The sequence below is a fragment of the Gekko japonicus genome, unplaced genomic scaffold (assembly GCF_001447785.1).
Source record: "Gekko japonicus isolate JY-2015 unplaced genomic scaffold, Gekko_japonicus_V1.1 scaffold185, whole genome shotgun sequence".
NCBI classification, from domain to species: domain Eukaryota; kingdom Metazoa; phylum Chordata; class Lepidosauria; order Squamata; family Gekkonidae; genus Gekko; species Gekko japonicus.
The window spans coordinates 770,364-794,222 of NW_015176457.1; the positions used below are offsets into that span (position 1 = coordinate 770,364).

The 23,859-nt window shown below is 38.4% G+C and overlaps 1 protein-coding gene across 1 annotated transcript in view; it reads left to right on the top strand.

The window, feature by feature from the left end:
- The window catches only part of TENM3 (teneurin transmembrane protein 3), a 477,022-nt gene that overhangs the window by 370,073 nt on the left and 83,090 nt on the right, over nucleotides 1-23,859 (top strand). The window contains exons 12-15 of the mRNA XM_015426968.1: nucleotides 1,035-1,181; nucleotides 12,578-12,794; nucleotides 14,160-14,279; nucleotides 14,716-14,977. Of these exons, the coding sequence (XP_015282454.1) occupies nucleotides 1,035-1,181; nucleotides 12,578-12,794; nucleotides 14,160-14,279; nucleotides 14,716-14,977 (746 nt within the window). The remainder of the gene's footprint in view (nucleotides 1-1,034; nucleotides 1,182-12,577; nucleotides 12,795-14,159; nucleotides 14,280-14,715; nucleotides 14,978-23,859) is intronic.

Here is a 23,859-nt window from a genome sequence, read left to right on the forward strand (position 1 = left end):
ATTTTGATGCAATGTAGATTTTTTTAAAAAGTAGATTTTTGGATATATTAAATAATTTTAATTGTTTCCCAAATCTTCCCTCCTTGGCCATAAAAGCAGACAAGATAGGATATAAAGGTAACAGCACAAAAGCCTTAGGGAGATTGTCACACACAAAAAATTCACTTTCCGCTATCTGTCTTGAAGCACGTCACTACCGTGTTTTTGTTCAGTCTATCAATGTTTTATTGTGGTCCTTATGGTATTTCATTTTGTCCGTCCTAAGTAATCAAATACGCACAGCTATTACATTTAGTTGGAAATCCTGTCGGTCCTGTCCCATCCGTATGCAGCCTGAATCCTAATGTTTGTTAGAATAGATGCTAAGCTGCTTCACTATTTCCTGGGCTTTGCTTATTCTGTGAAAAGGAATGTACTTTTTGGCATAAAGTATAGTCATTGAAATTGACCTATACTTTGTGCAATTATTTAATGCACTGTAATTTCACATGAATACACGGCAACTCTGAGACCAGATAAAATTAGTGTTCTTTTTTGTTTTTACTGAGAGCAGAGGAGCTTACCTACCTCAGAATTTCAAAGGATTTATTTGAAATGAAAAGAAGCTTAACAAAATCTATACTATTAAGAAACAACACATCCACAGCAAATAATTACCTACTCTATAAGTGCAGAAGTCCTATTGTTTTATCTAGCAGCTGTGTTGTGTGCTACGCTCACATTCCCTGCTGCTCTGCTAAACGAAATGAAAACATAATTTTGTCTGGCCTGCAGGTATTTAAAGGTTTCTTGGATATATTTCCTGCCTGCACAGGTAAGTGGTGTCTCAAGTGTCAGATCAATCAAAGATGCCACTTAGTTAAGAATTAGAATCCTAGGTAGTGTTGCTGTTACTCTCCATGTGCAATTACGGTATATGTGCTGTTCTGAAGGCCTGTTCCCAGTAAGTGTCCCCTGTTTGTATTTTGATTAGATTGAAAGTCATTGCGATATTCAAATCACATGTAGTATCTCTTTTTTGTCTGTTTTGACAGAGGGATGTCCTGGTTTATGTAATAGCAATGGAAGATGTACCCTGGACCAAAATGGCTGGCATTGTGTTTGTCAGCCAGGTTGGAGAGGAGCAGGATGTGATGTCGCCATGGAAACTTTATGTACCGATAGCAAGGACAATGAAGGAGGTAGGAGTTGCACAGTGAAATTCCTCCACTGCTTAAAAAAATTGTAAAATTATCGGCTTCCCAATCAGGTGAAAAAATACTGCTGTGAGAATGATATAGAGCTTTTACTACCTGTGATGAGATACATGCAGGAATGTGCTACAACATTTATTGCCTTCATTTAGTATGCTATCAAATCCTTAAGTGACGGTTACAGCAGGCAAAATGTGTACATCGAAATCCATTAGTGAGCATTAGGTTCCAAGTGGTAGTATTTTACCTAAGGGCAAAAATAACATTGTAATTCAGTGAGCGTTAAAATAAAGCTGCATACCAACAAAGAACAGTTGTGAAATCCACATTCAGGCAAATTTTTCAAGCTGTATATAGAAATATTTGTTGAGATGCAATTTGGTAAGAACTTCGTATTTTCCAAAGAGCCATTGTTAGGAACAATCTAATCCCACTGAGTATATTGTTAGCGTAAGAACTTTTCCTTATCTGAATCCAGCTTTGACTTGTTGCTGTGTCCTTCTGCCTTCAGCTTATTGTTGAAGAACTTCAAGAAGAATTTTGAGGAACTACACTTACACAGTCATATTCTTCCTGGCCTTCCATTACTATATTTTCTTTTATCTTCATTTCCCCCCACTCCCATTTACAATTTTAAACAGACTCATGTTCTTTGTGTGCCATTCCCACAGCATGCTCCCTTAATTGTATCTCCTTTCCCTGCCTTCTGATTCACACTCTTTTTTCTCACCTGGATAATTCTCTAGCCCAGGCTTGCGCAACTTGTGACTCTGCTGGCTGAATGCAGCCTTCTCGCCTACCACGTGACTGGAAACTGCTGTGATTTTGTAGGCCAAGATAGGAACCAAAACCTGGTCTAAAAGGAATGCATCTCTGAGGCACTGCCATAAACAGTGTTGCTAAACAGCCAGAGAATCACTGGCCTAGTTAGTTTGGGATCTTCTGGCTCCCTTAGTATAAGGGTGTCAAAAGTGGTTTATCTACTCTTACCAATTTTCCATTCTCTCTTTTTAATTGTTTCATTTTTTAAAACATCCATGAGTGTAGTAGGCACCAGTGTTCCCTCTAAGCTGAGTTAGTGTGAGCTAGCTCATGATTTTTTAGCCTCCAGCTCACTGATTTTTGTCTCAGCGCAGGAAGGATGGCTCCAGAGGAAACTAATTTATGCAGTAGCCAAACTACTTCCTCACAACTTTAATGTCAGTAGCTCTCAAAGTAGAATTTTTGCTCACAAGACTCCATGGCTTAGAGGTAGCATTGGTAGGCACTCATATATTCTGGGGCAGAGTTGACCAGGATGTATGTGTATCTGTGTGCATGAGAAAATATTCAAACTTGCCATTATCAGCTGCTGTTTCACCTGGGCTTCTGTAGACATCTACACTCTGCTTGCCTCCCCAATGTGGATTCAAAGTGGCTTAGAACAGTATTCTCCCCTCCTCTGATTCTTCCCCACAATAAAAACCTTTTGAGGTAGGTTAGATCAAAAGAGGGTGATTGGCCCAAGGTCACTCAGTGAGCTTCCATGGCAGAGTGGGGATTGAAATCTGCTAGAGCCTAGTCCAAACCTCTGAGCAGTAGCCATGCTCAATCATTCCAAGTGGGTACAACTCTGCATGTGTAGAAAGAAGGAGAAACGTGCCTAGTTACCCCCAACCCCTCTTCATACAGACAGATGTCTGCAGCAATCTACATGCTTCATAAGCACAACCAAGATTTTGCTTTTGGCAACATTTCTAATCATATATAAAAAGCATATATGCATACACTTGTACACATGCAGGGCTCCTTGAAGACATTTGTCTGTATGCTCAGACATTCAGAATTGGAACAACATATGTAGAGTACATGTAGTATTCGTAACTCAGCAGGGATAGAGAGATTGTTTGTATATAGAATAAGCTGTAGTATGGGACTCAGGAATGGGGTGACCCTACTGTAATCTAGAATAGCATAGATAGACCTATAAAAAGTTTTTCATTGGTTGCTTCCACATAAGGTGTGAAAGTGCACCCCCACAGCAGCTGCAGCTGCTGCAGCAAGCAGAGTTGGAATGAGTGGGAACAGCTTCCATATACACAGCCCAATCTCACTCCACTTGCTGCTGATTTTCAACCCCTGCAACTCCCATTGCTCTCCTCTTCCCCTTTTCTTTCAATTTCCCTTTTTTTATTGAGCTGTACACTACACTATAGCACAGGTCATCAGGTAAAAGCGAAAAAAATGGCAGGTGGGGGGATGGATGACCCATTCTGAAAGCAGAGATTAGTGCTATCCCAACCCTATAGTGGCAAGAGAGCTGCTCCAAAGATTCCCCTTTAAGCAAGAGAAAAATATATATTTCCCCCCTCCAGATGAAAGGGGAAGGCTCCTAGAATTCCACGAGTCCTGCTCTGAATGAGTCATGTGGATGTTCCCCTTTAATCCAGAGCTTTCCACTTTCTATTCAGGGGGAAAACCTCATGTGAAAACCATTTTATAAACAATTCTGGATATTTTATTTGTATTATAATGGTTATTTAAGCTCTGGACTACTCTCAGGTCCCGCAACAAGCATTGGGGAAGCATAAGCCTTAAAAAAAATTAGTCTCTCCTGTGCTCCAACGAAAGTCTTAACTACAAATGAAAGCATCCATATGAGCCCCCTCAAATAGCCTGATCACAAATTTGTATAAATACAAACTATTGTAAGACTCAAACATCTTTCACATACCCTTCTTCTCTTTTACTATGTTTAATGTCTATGAGACTTCAGTTTTAAAATAATTTGTACAGCAGATATACATTTATTAAATAATTTACAAAAGCAGAGACTAGGAATGGGCATGAACCGTGAAAATGGAGGTTCATCCCAATTCATGGGGTCTCACAAACCACAAACCTTCCCATTTACCAAACTGGTTCATTTTGTGAGGTTCCTGATGCGGTAGAATGGCCCCCCTGCAGGCTAGAGACACCAAACTCACAGCAAGTCTCCAGCTGACTCTCTTCTTCTACCAAAGGGAGATTGCTCCCCTTCCCCCTTCTGACCCTGATATCCTAAACTTCCAGGCCTCCTGGGGTCCCGCTTTCTGGAATGGTCTCATCTGCTGGCCTCCCTCTGACTGCCCCATGGGCCAGCTTTCCAGAACTCCTGCAAAAGGAGATCACCCCCCTTTTCCCTTCCAACCCTGCGATCCTTGACTTCTGGGCCTCCTTTGGTCTCCCTTTTTGGCCTGGCCTCATCTGCTGGCCTCCCTCTGACTGTCCCATGGGTTGGTTCCCCAAAGTTCCCACCACTTCTGTGAAAAGGAGATCTCTCTCCTGTACTGCTGCTGGCATGCACCCCCTCCTCCACCTCTCCCTCATCTCTTTCCACCCCCAACCCGGACTCTTTCAGGCTTTCCTTCACAACCCAGATCCCACAAGGGCCACTTTTGTTTGGTGCTTAGAGGGCAGCAGAAGTCCACCCCCCCATTGCTTTAACAATTAATTGATTGGCGTCAGCATGTCTGCCGCACGAACCATCAACATGAACTGCAGAAACTTCTATAAAAACCATGGAGGTTCATGGGAGGTTTGTTGCAAGCACAATCGTACAACCCTTAAGAACATAAGAACATAAGAGAAGCCAATGTTGGATCAGGCCAATGGCCCATCTAGTCCAACATGCTGTCACACGGTGGCCAAAAATAACAGGTGCCATTAGGAGGTCCACCAGTGGGGCCAGGACATTAGAAGCCCTCCCACTGCTGCCCCCCCAGCACCAAGTTAATAAAGTGTGTCCTAGCTTGTCTCATAATATGCATTGGCACAGAGAAAAAAACATTGAAAACAGTGTGGTTAGAAGGCAGTTAAAAACCCTTGGCTCACGAACCTAGCAATTTTTGTGATGGATTTTGGTTTGTGACAAGGTTCATGCCCATCCTAGTAGAGACTGATCTTTGTATAAATACAAGCATATCTAGGTATGACATTAAGCTAGGAATTTAAAGTCTTCATGGTAATTTTTCAAAATAATTGTGCATATTTTTTTTCAGAGCTGCTAAAAATTTAGTCTTAAAATATTTTAAAATGTTGCATTGCACATTTATTGGAAAGGTGACTATTTTCATCTGCTACTGTAAAAAACATAAAGGAGTCTTGCAGTGACTTAAAGACCAACAAATTTATTGTGAAGTAAACTTTCACATACCATATTTATTCAAAAGAGGACAACCCTAAATGTAGTATGACACCCCCCCTTTAAACATGTTATATGCACATGCTATTGGACATAACTGAAACTTGTATGCAAATGTCAGATGACCCTCTCTTTTTTTAATGTCACACGAGTGGACTGCACTACAGCCCACTTCATCAAAGGCATAAAGTGTGTCCTAGCTTGTCTCATAATATGCATTGGCACAGAGAAAAAAACATTGAAAACAGTGTGGTTAGAAGGCAGTTAAAAGCAAGAGTGACATCCCTATGCGAAACATTTTGTTACCCATGCAAGTATGTAGTATTTCATGAGCTCACAGAACAAACAAACCACAACTTCTGTCTACAAAAGGCAAGATCATCAGTACAAGATTGTTACTTCTTTATGAGCAGGGATCATTATTCAGAACTTGCAAGAATAAATCCCTTTTCTACAGTTCTTTTTATGCATACTGTGTGATTTTAAAAAAATGTCTCTTAGTTTAGTGCCCTTTTATTCCAACCAGCATAAGAACATATTTACTGGGTTTCTGACTGGGTCTCTCCAAGCTTTGATAGTGACCAAAAAATAGATTTTGCTCAATTGTCTGTTTCTAGGACAGAGGACTTCACAAGCACCACTCCCAGCATGTACAGTCTCTGTAGATGTGTTGAACAGACAATACAATTGCTATTTATACTCCAGTCAATTCTGACTGTCAGGTTGTGGTTGTTTTTTTTAAATCAGATACAGTATTGTCTATTATTTCTTCTAGTGTGGAATTGGTATCCCACATGGCAAATAATGCTGTCTCGTTTAAAAGGTGCTATCTTATGCATTTTGTTATTTGTACTCTAATATGTGTAAAAGGTAAAGAATTATTTTGTGTTAATTTTTCTTAACTCCATCAAGATGATCTACTTTTACCATTGTTCTCTCTTAATTGCTTCCTTGGCTGAAAAGGTTTTATCTTTTTATCCTTTTCTTATAGCCTTTGATTATTTGGTGCATTTTATCTGTAAAGTTTCTATATATATCTATCTATATGAAACGGGTAGATCAAAAGTGCATACAATATTCAGATGAATCATGTGTTTACATGAGAGAATTTGATATAATGACAACTGTAAAGGTTTACAGTTGAGAGTTATATTGGAAAGTTATTCAACTCTAGACTTCAAATAAAGATATTCTTAGATGCAAGAAGATAAGCAATTTTCTTTGGATTGAAAAATTATTCAGAAGCAGTTGGTGAATTTTCAAAGACCGGTATAATTTTGTCTCCGCTAAAACAGACCAATTTTTGCCAAAACATCCCACTTCTGTTATTTTACACTTAGGGCAACAGAGTAACTTGGTAGAAAGCACTAGCTGTATAAATACAAAGAAAGAATGAAAAATGTTTTCACAAGTTAGAGGGAGCCAGATTCATAACCATCCGTCACTCGCTTGGGCAAGTAGCTGATAAACTTCATAGAAAAATAACAAACAGTGTGTCCCCATATCTTGGCTGGTGAAAATGAGATTCTTTCCCTGATTGATGTGAGTGGAGAGGCTTGTAAAAATGCATTTCCAGCTGATTAGTTCAGAAGATGTCAATCTCACACAGTTTTATGACCCGCAGTCTACACGCCAGATGTACATTAGCTTTTTATAAAGTAACAAAGATGAATGACTAAATTTGAACATCCCTCTTTGGCAACTGTGCTAAATATTGCCTGCAGGACAACACAGAAGCATAAAAGCAAACAAAGCAAAGCCCTCCAAACAGTCTAATATCTAATAATACATTTTCAAAACTTTTATGGTTTGATCATTCTTTGAATATTCCTGAAACCTCGAATAATAAAATACAATTAATCACTATTTTAAAAATAGCTACAGACCACAAAAGTGAAACAATTTCCATATGCCCTAACTGTGTCTACCAGAGTAGGTCATGTTTTCTCGTAATTGACCCTAGTTAAAATTTTATCAGCTTGACTTTCTCCAGTTTCAGTTCCTCCAAGTCCATCTGCTCCCCATGTCTCTTGAAAGTTAAATCTCTAATTGGGTGTATCCTGTTTGTAGTGTTCTTGCATAAACACTAAAGCACCATGTGCTGTAGTCTGTCGGTTTGCATATTGTGTTGCAGAGATATGTTTTGAACTGCTGACATGTGTGTGTGTATATAAAAGGCAAAATTGATTATATCAGTGCTGGACAGGCTATGACAGAGCAAACAAAAACAGCAGACAGAGAAGAGCCTTCAGCGTTGGGGGGAGGGGCTGTGAAATGTTGTGAAATGTTGTAAGCTGTGAATCCCTGGATAGTGGGCACACAAGATCAAATGTATACTTCTTGTATCTTTCTGTTATTCTTTTGACATAATATGTCCATGCGCCTTAAGCAACAAGTGTGACTGGGAAGTTACCCTGAAAGATGGGAAATTAAGTTCTGAATGCTTCATTAATGCACGACTTGATATGAACACATACAGTTGGATCTAAAGGTGTCCCTGTTTGAGTGGAAGGCTCATGCAAGAGCTTTGTGACCTCTGTAGACTTTCCACTCAAGATAAAGACTTTGGGGTCAGGACCCCATAAACCAGCATGAATGGACAGTTGAAGGTATGCTGTGAAAGGGGATAGATCAAGATGGGTAGCCGTGTTTGTCTTTAGGAGTAGAAAAGAGCGAGAGTCTATTAGCACTTTAAAGACAAAAAATTGTGACAGCTTTCCTGAGTCACTGCTCACTTCTCATTTTTTGTTAGTCTTTAAGGTGCTACTGGGCTCTTTTCCACTGTTGAAAGGGAAGAATTGATAGCAATGATCTCTCGCCCCCCCAGCACATGGTAATAATCCAGTGGATCCAAACCATATGTCATGGCATGGACAAAATTAACAATAAACATGCTCTGGAAAAGATGTTGTAGATGCCCATAAAGGTAAAGGTTTCCCTTGCTCAAAAGCTAGTCAAATGCCCATACTGCACTTCTAACTTCTTTTACATAAAAATCTTCACATTGCCCAGTTCTTAAAAGGCATTTTAAGTATAAACTTAAATATTTCATAGTAATTTTTAAATGTTCTCTAACATTTCCAGTCTTTCTATTGGGAAAGACAGAAAAAGATTCCCTACAAAAATGGGGGTAGGACTTTTTTCCCTCCTGGGATATTTTCCAGGCTTTCATATTTCAACTCTTAACAGAGTTGCAGTGACAAGGGTAAAAAATAAAGCTGCCCTATAGAAATATGTATCAAATCTGTACATGCCCTATGATTTTCCTATCAGATTTATCTAGTGCACTTCCTTTCATAATGTCCCAAATACCTTTTTAAAACTTAGTGTTTAAGAGTTATTAGTGGTTAGTTCACTAGGTGCTGAAGCAGAAATGGAAGGAAAAACTACAAGTGTGTGAGGGCTCTTTTTTATATTCTGCATACTTTATTCATCATTTTAGGTCATGGCCATAGGTATGCAGTGTCTCCTTTAAGACCTAAATTACTTAACCATATTTGTGTTGATGGCAATTAATTGTGTGGTAGCTAAGAACAACACAATTGTGTGGCTATTGTGCAATGTGATCTTTAGCCATTATGTGATATGCTTTGTGGTCCATGAGGTCGCGAAGAGTCGCACTCGACTGCGCAATTGAACAACAACGATATGCTTTGTCCCCAGGGACCTGCTATCTAAGTAGACAAGAAAGACACGAAGGAGAGTTATAGAACAGATATACAGAACAAAGACAAATATGCCCAACTGATATTGCATGTATTCTAACGCCAGCCTTAGGCTGCGGTCACACACACTAATTCAGGAGTGTCGAACTCATTTGTTATGAGGGACGGATCTGACATAAATGAGACCTTGTTGGGCCGGGCCACGTGTGTCATAAAATGTAAAGCCAGGTAGCAGAGATATAAACTTTATAAAGGACACAAACACAAAGGGGTTTTTTAAACTTAAAATAAAAACATGTTTAAAACCTTAGCTCTGTGAGCTGCAAACCTGCTTTTGATTTATTGACATTCACCATAGAAATCCCATGCTCAGAGTTCTGAGTCTAGGACCCAGGTTAAAACATGAAATGGCTGAGTGATTAAGAGAGTCTGGCAAAGCAAGCTGTGATGCAGCAGCAGAACTGGAAGCAGGAGATGGCCAGTTCCACTGCGGGCCTGTTGAAGCCCTCCAGGGGCCTGATGTGGTCCCCGGGCTGCATGTTTGACACCCTTGCACTAAATAATCAACTTTCAATGCGCTTTCAAACTGGATTTTGCCAGTTCACACAGTAAAAATCCAGTTGTAAAGTGCATTGAAAGTGGATTATTGAGTTTGTGTGATCGCAGCCCTTGTTTGTTTTTCCAGTGTGGTAAGAAGGCAGCTTATTTTTTCCCCCATTTTTTTCATTTCTAGAATTGAATATGTTTTCATGGTTCTTAGATGAGGAATAGTGGAATTTAAAAAAATTCTAGAGGGTAAGAAGTAAAGTTGACAGGTAAAAATGCATCAGTGCGTTAAGATAGAGTACTAACAATTTGATTCATCTCCCAGCTGCTGGTTTGAGAGTTCTAGTCTGAAATATTAATCATGGTAATGGTATTAGTAAATGTAAATGGCTTCTTCGGATGTTGTTTCAGTGTACTTTTATGAAAAATTGAAAGAAATACACTCTCACAAATACATTGTAACTTGTTTCAGCTTTTAAGGAATCTCTATTTACTTTTCATTTTAAAATCTTTATTTCAATAATGTGCATTCAGCATAATTCATAATGTACAATCATATGACATCTTAGGGGGAAATAAAATCAATTAGCCAATATTTTGTGAACATGGGTTATAATTCAATATTTTTATTTACAAAATTCCTTGGGTTTTTTGTAGCTGTGAGAGTGTAGATGATGACCAATTTAGTAATACACACTGCAGTCCTGAACAGGTCTGCTCAGAGTTCTGTTAAAGTCTGTTCAGTGGGGTTTAGGAAAGTGTTTTTAGGATTGCACTAATCCAGAAATATTTCTGTAGCTGTGGTTTCCTGTCTATGTCCTTTGAGCTAATTAACAACCTTTTTTTAGCATTTCGAATTAATTACTCACCAAATTATATTTCCTAGAGGTGATGGCTTTAAACTGCTTGTGTATCATCTTGAAATATGCTGTACCCATTTATTAAAAAGACAAAAAGCTATGTTTGTTAGCTAATATTTATCATTATCTGATTTGCATTAAGATACAATATGTCTAAGAGCAATTGCATTCCCATAGATTTATTTCTGTGTGAAAGAGCATGGGAAATCACCTGTGCTGGTACCCGCTTTCTTCTAAAGGAAGAAGAATCCATCTTCATAAATGTTCTTAAATATTTAAAGCTTACTTGCAGCTCAAATGCTTTAAATAGGCTCCAGGAAGCAACCAAGCTAGAGCTACCTGCTTTTCTTTTCTAGAAAGCCAAATAACCTCACATAAAAGCTATTTTAAACCCCCTTGGAAATTATTTAATATTTATAAATCAGCTGTGCTGTCACTGAAAGGAAATTTTACAGTGATTCAAAATCTGGCATATTTCTAACATCTCCAAATGTAACAAAACTCGACTCCACAACCTGTGTAGCCAGTTGGGGGGGGGTATATCGGCCTTTGTCAGAAATCCTGAAGTCCATTGTGATTTTTGGAACTTGTTTCCATTGGGGCTGGACTCAGAATTGCCAGCTGGCCAGTTCTTCACTAGTGTGACTGAAGTGGGGAGGGGAAATTGCTGGATCGTGGATTGTCCTCTTTAAAAAAGGAGAAGCATATTTCCTCCTTCTCAGCAAGATCCTAATGTTTCTTCTGAGGAGAACAGCAAAATATTACACTGATCCATTGTCATTATTGTAGGATAAAGTTTATTGAGATTTCTGTATTTCGAATCTTCGCTGGACATAGGAGTTGCATAGAGATAGATAGAGACAGACTTAAAGATACTTCACGCATGTACTTTCTATGCAGAAAGCCTTTGTTTTGATAGTGCTCCCCAAAACACCATAAAGCCAGTTGATTTCCAACCTCAGATGCCTGCAACAGCCATCTTTTGTGACTCGATCTAAGAAAGAGAAAATTTTGTTTGTTACATACAGAAATATTGCCACAATGATTACCATCTGCAGATTCAGTGTCAGAGGAAAGGGTGTAAGGGAAGTAATGTGATCTCCATATAAACCATCAACGTGAAAGACAGTGCTGCCACAAACCATATGCTGGTCATGTGCCAACTTCCATCTGTATTCAACAGTTCTGTCTGTCTGTCTGTCTGTCTGTCTGTCTGTCTGTCTGTGTGGAAAGATAGTGGTGCTGATGTTCTCAACTTATAATGTTGTTTCTCCCTGTTTCTACAGCAAGATTAAACTGTAGCTCATTCAGTGAACACTGAGGTCAAAAAACATTACACTGAACATTAAGACAAACATTTTTTTCAAAAATATCAGAAGTTGAAAATCAGCTGGAAATGCTGTTTTGGCAAACAGTGTCTAAAGAAATGAGTCCGTAGAAGTAATGAGAAGTTCTAGAACTGATTGGCTCTAGATGGCATAAACCTGAGGGTACTTAAAGAACTCAGATGTAAAATTTCTAACATTCTGAACACTATATACAATTTGTCACTGCAATCAGCCTTCTTACAAGAGGACTGGAATGCAGCAAATGTAAGAAAGTTTTTAAAAAAGGGATCCATGGTGAATCCAGGGAACTAGATGCCAGTTAGCCTAATGTTGGCATAAACTAGGAGAAACTATTTAAAATACACATCTTCATTCTGATGGGTATGCCTTGGACAGTAAATAGATGTAAATCCTTTTCTGAGAAGCCATGGAATTTCAAGTTTTGCCATTCGGTTGTAAAATTTTATAAACAATTTTGTTATTCATGCATTTTATATACTTCTGCTGTATCTTTGCTATTTCTCTGATTTACTGTTTGTGTGGTTTTGTTTGTTTGTTTGTTTAACAAGCAATTTTCTAAACATGTCATTTGCAACACGGACGGAATTCTGCATTGCTTTCAGATAATTGCTTGGTATAAGATCTGACCTTTATTCCTCGTTAGCGAATAAAATAACACTTTGTTAAAAATCTAAAATCTGATATTTTTGCTTATTACAACATTGTGCAAACTGCTGAGTATCACAATTGTCTTTAATTGCTCATTAAGAGGAAAAGAACGGAAAGATGTAGTGTTCCTTTTCTTCTGACTTTTTTCCTGTAGATGGATTAATTGACTGCATGGATCCTGACTGCTGTTTGCAGAGCTCCTGCCAAAACCAGCCCTACTGTCGTGGACTTCCTGACCCACAAGATATTATTAGCCAAAGCCAGCAATCGCCATCTCAGCAGGCTGCCAAATCCTTTTACGATCGGATCAGTTTTCTTATAGGACCCGACAGCACCCATGTCATTCCTGGGGAAAGCCCGTTCAATAAAAGGTGATTGCATCCTTGCTGTACAAAATGTGAAGTGATATGTTGTCTTCTTGCAGTTCTGGCTGCTAGACACTGTTGCAATTGAAAAACTGCAAAATCTAAATTTTCATCTGTCGTTTGTTTGATTTAATGATCGCAAGGCTGTTTCTTACAAAACTTCCAACAGACCATGCTACTGCATTACATAGCCTCATACTGTGTATGGTGTCTAGGTTGTAAGAGGGCATTCCATTAAGGATTATAAATCTTCATTGACCCAGCTGATTTGGGTTAGCACAGTTGGAAGTGTATCAAAGTGATGAAAACGCCTCCGAAGGGAAGGCAGCGATGCACTTTTAAAGCTGAGCTCAGTAAATAATATAAATTATGAATTAATGTAATAGAACTGTTAACTGCATGACAGTATGATTGCATAAGCTGTTTGCCTGGCACTTTGCAGAGCAGTAATATACCTGAAAATAAGCTTGTAACTGAAAGCAGGTGTCCTGTGCCTTACTGAGTGAAAGTAGATGATTTACATGGAACTCCTGCGTCTGCAGTAATTTAGCTGCATTAATGTAGCTGGGCACAGCGGTTGATTAAAAGTTGTTACACAAATGTTCCTTATTACTCCTTTAAATTCTATACTTTCCAGCCCCTGCAGGTTTACAGATTGCTTAAAATTAATTGGCAAAACACTTTTCTTTAGGGAAGAGCGAAAGATGAGAGGGGTAGAAAGAAAGCCTTGAGTTTATAATTTAAATTTTAAAAAAATCATTGTTAATTTATTAATTTAGCATACTGATTCAAAATGCTTTGGCTGTAGTCTGGGGAGTCCCTTTATGTGCAATCAAGGGATTGTGCATGGGAAGTGGGGGTTTTCCAAACCACAGCCCCTCCCTACCACAGCATATCATAAATTGCTTTTAAAATCCAGGCAATTCAAAATGTTCCTCACAGTGCAGCGCAGGAAGCCGATATTTGGAAAAAGAAAACAGAAATCCTGCTGCATGTGGGGGGTGCTCCTTACATTTCTTTGAATTCAGCCATTGACCCAGAAGTTCTCTTCATGTCAGTGAAATATATTGCCAAAAAAATGCACTTAGGGTTGCAAAACTGGCCACTAAGTTGCAACATTTCGGAAAACCAAGTCACGTATGGGCAGCAAGCTGCAGCCAGTCACGTGTAGGATGCAAAGGTTTGTCACAGTAATACCTTATATTTTGAGTGCACTGCATCTTAGATGCACCCTTCAAAATGTCATGTTTCAGACAGGCATGTAATGTTGTGAACTAACAAGCAAGCATGTACTTCTGTACACTAGGCTACGCATTGTTGTACAAGCGTTAATTTGAGAAAACGTGTTTTTATGTTTACCCTTGCCTACAGTCTTGCATCTGTCATTAGAGGCCAAGTATTAACAGCAGACGGAACACCACTAATTGGAGTTAATGTCTCCTTTTTACATTACCCAGATTATGGGTACACAATCACTCGTCAAGATGGAATGTAAGTTTGCTGGTATTTTCTTCTCCAGTTAGAGGTTAGAGAATGTAATTTCTTAGTCACTCAAAATTTTTGTTCATTTAAGCTATACATGAGAGAAAAAATAAAAGTGCTAGCATTTCAAATTATACTTGGCTAAATATTGAGGAGCGGATGATTCCTTTTTCTGTATGTTAAAAACTGCTTTTTCTGTTGTTTATGTTTATAACCTATGCCAATAAAGGTACTGACTGACTTACTATGTTTAGGATTTTTTTTAAGCAAATGTCCTTCATTTGCTCACATGTGATTCACATGTGACATGTGATATACGTTAAATTCAGTACAATTTCACTGAATGGGTGAAGTAGATTTAATAGACAACATTAGTATCATATCAGAAGTTGTGTGGGCAGAATGTAAATTCAAGATATCTTAATAACTATCTGATTTATCTTAGGTTTGACTTGGTGGCTAATGGTGGTGCATCTTTAACTCTGGTGTTTGAACGGTCCCCATTCCTTACTCAATACCACACTGTCTGGATTCCATGGAACGTCTTTTATGTCATGGATACTCTTGTTATGAAGAAGGAAGAGAATGACATTCCCAGCTGTGATCTGAGTGGATTTGTGAGGCCAAATCCTGTCATTGTATCATCACCCCTGTCTACCTTGTTCAGGATTTCTCCTGAGGATAGTCCTATTATTCCTGAGACGCAGGTACAGTACAAATTAAATACAAATATGTCTGCAGGATTAGTTGTAAAATAATGTTCAGGAAAACAGGCAAACATGTAATCAGGAAGGTGAAGAACCTGAGTAATGTAAAATATAAATACTCTTTCGTAAGCATGTTTGTTATAAGGGATTAATCGCAGAAGTGTTTGATATTCTCAACTGTCCAGAAAATTGGCCTTTGTTTAGAGTGGTTCTAGCCCATGTTTTACTACATTTAGTATTGAAGGGAGTAATGTGTTTACCAAGTAGGAATTTGCATTAGATTAGTGGTTACTGTCCACAGAACCTCAAAAAAAGTGGTCACTTCCACACTTCCTTTTAATTATTGGAAAAGTGGGATTTGGAAGTATGGTATAAATTTGTAAAACGTTGGCAGGTGTAAATATATTTTCTTTGATGACAAGGTAGAAACAATGTATCCGTTCACAGATATTTTCCAAGGAAACTGTCATGAGTAAAAATGGAGAGCAGGACTGACTGATTACTAATTAAAAGTCATGAGTCTTAAGACTTTTTAAGGCCTCTGCATATCTGTGACTGGTATGCCCCATAGTCCCTTCTTTCTTCAGTCTCACAGCAATGCAAACACACAGAAAGGCAGGCACCTGTTTAATATCCTGCTAATCTCACATCTTCAAAATGTAATGACAAGAGCTGTGTTAAACAGGCTATGAGGATTTTTAAATTCCTCATAACTGGGAGCACAGCCCAGGGCCCAAAACATGTTGCTGTGTGTCTGGAGCAGAAGACCAAATGGTGTCTAACACCCCAATCCAGCTCTGTGACTGTCCCATGTATCCTCATGACCAGAACAAAGTGCACAATTAAGTCAACTTCTTGTACATCAAGATGGTAAAAGCATAACTCCCATGACTGGAACATGTACAAATTTTATCATTATATCTTATTCTGAACTAGGCCATAGAGTATGGATCAAAAAATCCACACAATGGGGCCAAGGACAGACAGTGTTTTTCTACAAACCTGGTATGTCCTCGTCTTGTAGGACTATAAAAAGCAAACAGACTAGGTCATTAGTGAGAATGTAGTTGAATAGTATATCAGAAATGTGCTATTTGTTTCCCATGCAGCATAATTTAAATATATTGAAGCACAATGTTGCATTCAAATGTGAATCTTTTTCTTTTAAAAGTGCATTTCTAGTAATAATAATAACTTGCATAGAACATTTTAATGTTTTACAGTAGTCAGCATGGTTTTGAACATTTTAATGTTTTTACATACATTTGCATGGTTTGTTCAGTACTGTTTACATCCCCCTAAGGCACATAAACACATGAAGCTACCTTATACTGAATCAGACCATCGGTCCATCACAGTCAGTCTCGTCTACTCAGACTGGCAGCGGGTCTGTACCTGGTATCTTCTGCATGCCAAGCAGATGCTCTAACCCACAGCCCTTCCCTGAAGGCAGGTTAATATTATTATCCCCATATTACAGAGGAGGGGCTCCCTAAGTGAGTTCATGTCTGTGGTGGGGTTTGAACTGTGGATTTCACATATCACAGGTCATTCTTTTAAATACCATATTACACAACCTTTCGTTGATGAATCTGATATCCGAACAGAGTCTCAAATACAGTCCTATCTTTTCTTTCAAGCAAGATTCTAGGGATAAAGTGCTTTAAAAATTTATAGAGGAATCTTGTCTGGAAGAAGAAGGAATCTTTCTGGTTTAAACTAAACATATATTTTAATTTTCATGTTGACTTTACTGAGGACTGAAGCAGAAACTGAATTTAAATCAGCTGGAGCAGCTGAGAAACTTTTGTTCTGCAGCTTCTCGTTTTTGAACAGAGCATACAATTGAACTTTTGAAAGGTTACCACATGTTAGTTTAAAAGATTATGGGAAATCTTTAGAATTGTATGGAAGGAAAGGACACAAAATATATTAGCAAACTTTTCCTAATATATAGGGATAAACAGTTCTGTTATAATCTCTGCCTAATATAGTTCACTTTCTGTTTTAATTATTAATGAAATATTTCGTTTTTAAAAAGAAATTGCAATCATATGCACAAATAAAATAACACATAAGAGCACCAGCTTCAAGGACTATGAATGAATCTATGATAAAGAACTGAAACACCTACCAAACAGATCAGTCAAGAGGTTGGACAAACTCACAAATTCTAGGTCAGATGACAGAGTTGCGATGTATTTATAAAAATCAGAAAAAGACTAACTCATTTCAGAGATGGGGAATGCTGAAGCTAAGATTTATTCTGATGACAATCATGTAATTTATTAAACATGCACAAAGTATATCAATCAAGAAAGTGAGTAAAATCCTAGATTACAAAAGATTAACAGTGCGATCCTGTACTGAGTTAACTGTCGTCTGGCCCACTGAAATGAATGAATTTAGCCTGGAGAACTGAACCTACCCACACTACAGATGTGAAAGCCTGAAAAACAACCTTGGATATATTGAGCAGGGAGACAAGAGGTTTCTTTTCCAATTTTTTTAAAGGGAAAAATTTGAAAATGTTTCTAAAATGGTTAAATATTTTCTATTTTAGAGAAAGAGTGATAGTCTGCAACATTAAATAATTATAATCCCTACTTTAGACATGTACGACATATTTTCTGGGATACGTTGATTGCTGTAAGGTGATTAATTTGTCCACCATTAATGTGACATGCTGTGTGCATGATGATAGTATTCAGATTTGCCGACCGTCTATATTAGTGTGTGTGTCAAAGTGTAAAGAATAAGCCCTTTTATTTACTACAAAATTTATTATTCCTGTTTTCAGCATTTTTTTCCCTTTCCCAAATGACATAGGGTAGAGCTCAGCAACTTAAGGTTTTCTTTCTGTGCTCCTGGGTACATTTGCAATTTTCTTTGAACAAACCTATCAGTGCAATGCTAAATAGAATTATACCCTTCTAAGTCCATTGAAGAAAATGGGCTTTGAAAGGTGTAACTCTGCTTAGGGATTGCACTGTAAGACATTTATATTTCTAAATTTCATAACTATGCCAAATAGTGCAATTGTATATGCTAACACAGTTATGAATGATGCATTTTATGTTGCTAAAGCAGTAAAATAAGTTTAGTTTTGATAAGAAAGCATTGCATATATTTCAGTGTTTACCAAAGTTTCCTTTTTTCATAGCTTCAATATTTTCAGAAAATTTACATCTCATCTCTTATAATGCAGTCTCCTCTATGTCTGTTGAAGTCAATGGGCTCATAAGGGTGTAACTCTCTTTAGGGTTGCACTGTAAGTCAGATGCACGATCAAGAAATTAAAGCATAGGAAACATTCTCAAGGATATTTATTAGTTTGACAGATCCAGACTTTTCACCTCCATACCCATAAACCCTCCCATGTAAATATTTGTATACCCTTTCAGATATACATATGAACATGACTGATGCAAGAACCAAAGACACATAAGCACCCTCTTTCATGTACTACACATAAGTAAGAAAAGTACAGTCTCATTCTCACACTCAGACACCATGTAATGATTGATTAGTTCAGTTGTCTGTTGCTGCGATGATTGCTTGTTGCTATTTTGCTATGTTGTATTGTTGCTATGATGGGCAAATGTGAAAGCACATTATAAAAATGTTAAACGTGTACAGGTTATAATACATGTGTAGAAATGTAAAAGTACATTAAAAAGAACATGTCAGCACAATGAAGCATGTGTCCTATAGCATATTGTAAAACCAAGCATAATTTGAAGTAAGGCTAGTTATGTAACCTTCTTTCAGAGTTTGAAAACATTCTTCTCCAGAACTTGTAGTTTAGACTAATAATGCCCTCATGTCATTCACATGGTATGGCAGAAGGGGGTGAAGCATAATCAGTCAATGATGTACACTGAACGCCTAAAGAAAAACACAGCATAATTAAGCAGAAGCCAGTGTTATCTGTCACTTGGATGCCTGTGCATTTGAATGTTGCAGATGAGATCAAAAGTTAGTTTCAAAATACTACCCAATGGCAACATAGCTTTGATTTTTAGCAGTAGCTGATAAAGGGTCTTAAATTCACATCTATAAACAATTATGATTAATAATTTATACGGGTTGAAGTAAAGTGCTCAGAAAGAAAGGATTGTTTCACAGGGGAAAGTTTTAACTTTTAAATTGTATTAAACTGGGCTGCTTTTCTGATTGCCATATATAGCACACTGATGCTATTGATGCATGTAGATAATAAAGACTTTTTTAAAAATCTAGTACAGGAGTGTTTCCCCCCCCCCCTCATGATGTGCCCATATAACTGTTATCTTGTATTGGAAGTTACACACATCCAAAAATATATATAACCCTCAAGCATTGAACTTTAATCTCTGGTGCACAATACATGCTATTAAATCTTGCATTTCTCACCAAATCCGCTGGTCTTGATAAATCAGTACAATCTCAGGCGTTTTAATTTATGAAATATAATTTATTCTTAGTTCTTAGGAGAGAATGATCAAGTTGTAATATGTGGTCTTGAGATGTGGAAGGATGTCTGGAAAGTTCTTTAGTTTTCTTCTGCCAACCGCCTAACTGGAGTTGACAGCATGCTACATTGGCTGTACATTCACAGGTCCTTTATCACTTGTATACTGCCTGCTGGAGCAACCTCAGGTGCCCTTGCATCAGAAAACAAAGGCAATCAGAACCAGGGAAACTAAGCACAGGAAAGAGAAAAGGAAAGGAGGAGGCGTTCCAAGTAACACAAGACCACATAATTTTACCAGAGTTTTAACCCTGTCTTAAGCTATTAATTTAAATCTCATTGAAAAATTGAGCACAAAAGTAAACGCAGAGTGATGTCATTTCTTCATTGCTTAGTCAAATGCAATGGTAGATTTGGTCTCTTCTCTTAAAGTGACAGCATCCCACAGAAAGCCAGAATGTGGTCCTGGTCACACTGGCCAGAGAACATGGGGGGGAGGCGTGGCTTTTCACTCCGCCGCACTTGTGACCTGGCCGAACGCGATCAGACGTGACGGCAGGGAATCAGGGGTAGCATTTTGTCGGCGCACGTTTCCGGTGCGCTTCATGCAGCGCTTGAGCGATCAGACGGAGGACGTCCGTCTGTGGCCCGTCACAAGCGGATAATACTGGTGTTTCTGCAGTACCTTTGAACTACGGATATTCGGCGGGTTGCAATGGCTTGCCAACGGGTGCGCGATGCTTGCCAGATGTGCTGGTGTGATCGCGCCCGTTAAATCCACCCGGCATCCATGAGTATCCCGCGGCAACTACTGTGTATGATCGGAACCGGCGTTTGGCTGTCTCTGGAACAATGTCTGTATGGCAAGACCGTGTGCATGGTTCCAAAAATTAATGGGATACATAAACATTTCCAGTCAGCAAGCGCACACCATTATCTCTTAAAAATAACGTCACAACTAAGAGCATAGAGGCTCTAACCAATGAGCAGATCACACTTGCAGCCCATACAAAATCTTAGTAATGAGATTGGCTTTTTAACACCCCCCCCCCCGATCATCAATGTGAGGAGGCATCACTTTTTATTTTTTCTTCACTTTCCTTGAGAATAATTTGTGTTTGGACAGTTAGAGATAGCAAGAGGTGCCAGTTGGTAACTTGTTCATACTGTATATGTATTTTGTTAAGGGGGTAACAGAGTTGTTATAGCTGGAAAGTTGGAATGTGGGGGTGGGCTTTTTCTTAATATATCCTATATCCAACTATAGCAACTCCGTTATCCCCTTTTAAAAATAAAATAGTGCCCTTAAGGTTAATTGCCAGTATATCATCTTTTGGCTCAGCTCTAAATGCAAATTTTATTTATTTTAGTTATTTAAAATATTTGTATGCCTTCTTTCCAAAGTGGCAAACAATCAGAAACATTAAAACAAGTTTTTGAAATACATAGTAGAATAACAACTAAAAGCAACAGTAGGGTTGCTATGACCCCACTGGCAGGGGATGGAGGGGAAGGGTTGCCAGATCCAGGTTGGGAAATTACTGGAGATTTGGAAATGGAGTCTAGGGAAGACAAGGACCTCAGTGCAATATGATGCTACAGAGTCCACCCTTCAAACCATCCATATTTCTCCAGGGGAACTGGAGATACTGATCTCTGTAGTCTGGAGATGAGCTGTAATTCCGGGGGATCCCCAGGTCCCACCTGGAGGTTGGCATCCCTAAGCAACAGTTAAACAAAATATATCAAAATTGAACAAAACAAAACATATACACAATTTTAAAAACACACAGGAATGCAGATCAGTGAGGGAACACCAAATGAATCAGATAAGTTTTCAACCAGAAGACAATGACAGAGTGGGACGGAAAATCTCCCTGGGCAGGAATTCCATAATTTTGGTGCCACAATTGAGAAGGCCCCTTCCTGGGCTGCCGTCAATCTAGCCTTAGAAAGAAGGTGCTGTGAGAAATGCCGTGATCCATCTTAGTACATCTATGTACTCTGCTTTTTATAACTGTCCTTAATGGGTCTTTGAAGTAAAATAACACAAAGGAACCCCTATACAGATTGTCTGGCTGAAGAGGTCAAGAAGAATTTACAACCTCAGACTGCCAGGTTGGCTTGAAAACTGATCTGGCTCATGTCAGAGCAAATGCTCCAGAGTTGTCATTTTAGGAGTTTGATCATTTACAAATATGTAACAAACACTGGATTAAGTACAGCTGTAGGGAAGTGATTCCCTTAAGATTACCGTTTCGGAGCAGCCCAGCGCCATGTCAAGAAAGATTAGCTTATGAAATGACTCCCTTAGCTGATGGAGACTGATTACTCTGTGTACTAAGAGTAGAGCTCCTCACGATTAGTCTTTCAGTGAATTAATTTACCACCAGACCTTAGTGAGATACTTTGTGCCAACATGCCTGCTTGCTTTATCTCTTTAATAATGAAATCGGAGATGTCACTGACAGCAGGAGAGCGGGAAGGCAATTGCTTTCTTATGTGTATAAGGACCAAAGTGCTCAGAAAGCACCTTAAGAGTTTGGGCTGAAGCTAGTATTGGGGGGGGGGGACTACAGCTCCCAGCAAGAATGATGTCCTTTGCCACAGCATTATTGCTGAATGACCCAGGAACCTTTTTCAGTGGCACTGGACCTAAGGACAGCAATAACTCAGAAAAGAGAAGCGATATTGCTTAACCCTGTAGAACCTGGATGTGGCTTTAGCTTTTAATGGGATATCCAGGTGACAGGGTAAAGGGGTATTTCTTTGCTGCCCTTTCAATTAGAAATAGCTTCACACCAGCCACTACAGAGAAATTCATTTGTGTTGCCGTGGATAAAAATAATATATCAGGAGATCATCAGTATTCATTTCCTTAGTATTACTTTCAGAATTTTATTTTCTGTTTAGTAGATTGCAGGGACTTGCCTGATAAATACAGTCATTAATTTTCTGATGATAACATTTTTGGTCAGAATTTTATCTGTCATGATTAGTGGCATGAATCAGAATAAGACTTCCTTGTTAGTCACATTAAACCTTTAATTAATAAACATGATCACTTATTTATTGTGTATTGATTCCTTCTCACATCAGCCTTCTGACCTTGTAACTAGTATGACATTACCAGGCTATGGGAAATTCTTATAATAAAGGGAGCGCTTTTAGGTATAATCATATATCATCTTTTCATTGTTGAACTTTCCCTAAAAACATATTTTCCTTACGTGAAACCTTTCTGCCCTTACCTGGAAGTTCAGATACTTAATGTTTATGAAAAGGAAAGTATTCACAGATCTCAAAAATCAATGCTTGAATTGGGTCAGTGCTGGACTTGGATCCTGCGACATTTAAAATGCTCCTGAGGTTTCCTTGATGGCTGCCATCCAGTACCTCAGATTATGTTTCCAAGAAGCCCGCAGGTATTGGCAGCAAGCATATGGGTTTAACCCAGCCTTGATTTATCCTTTTAGGTGCTGTAAATGATAATCTGGTACCTCTGAGAACTGAGCTGTTATGTCTAAGAGGTGCCATAGAGTTCTCAGATGAGATTTATAGTTGTTCTTTTTAGAAATCTTTTCATCTTAATGGGTATGCTTGGTGCCTTTACAGCTAAAGCTTTAGCCTCCAGTCTTTAAGGTTGTGATTTTTAATCCAGTTGTAGGTCTTGAATGAAATAAAGATGATTGACTATCTTAATTCACAGAATGCAGAAAGCCTTCATGTCTAACTATCACCCACACACTCTTCTTAGGGAAGAAAGCCTCTAAAAAAAGATTGAATCATTGCACTTTCTGATACCAAAAAGGAGTGAATATTGATCAGGAAATATGAGCAACTTTTCCCTAAGCTATCTGGTTTTAGAAGCAAAGAGGAAAACGTTACTATTTTAAACACATGCACTGTAAATTGCTAATGTAAGTATTCTCACTTTTCAGATGTAATACTGTGAAATACCATCTAACAGACCCAGTTGCAAATATACTAACTGGAAGGAACGAAACTGAACATGCTTATAATTCTAAAGTCTAAATAAAACCAGGTCACGTTTATAAACAAGTGAGGTGACATTCCACTTCTCCAGCTGTGCTTCAGCAGGCACCTTCTCTCTGCAACATAGTCCTTACGTGTGGAGCTCTTGTCCTCTTTGATATTCTCCAAGCTTCCTTGTCCTCTTTTAAGAAATTGGTTTTAAAAAAACCATTTGCTGTTATTAAACCCTTTGCTTTTATGTGGAGGCAGAGAGAGTCATCATTTTCACTTGTCGTTAGTTGAGATGTTGGGTAGATTTCCTTCAGGCCAATTTTAATGTTCATTTTTAGCTTTACCCTAAATATCTCTGTTCTGTTTTGTTGGATATTTTTGGGCCTGCCCACCGTGACCAATTTAGCATTACCTATTGTATTTAGGTGCTTTTATGTACATT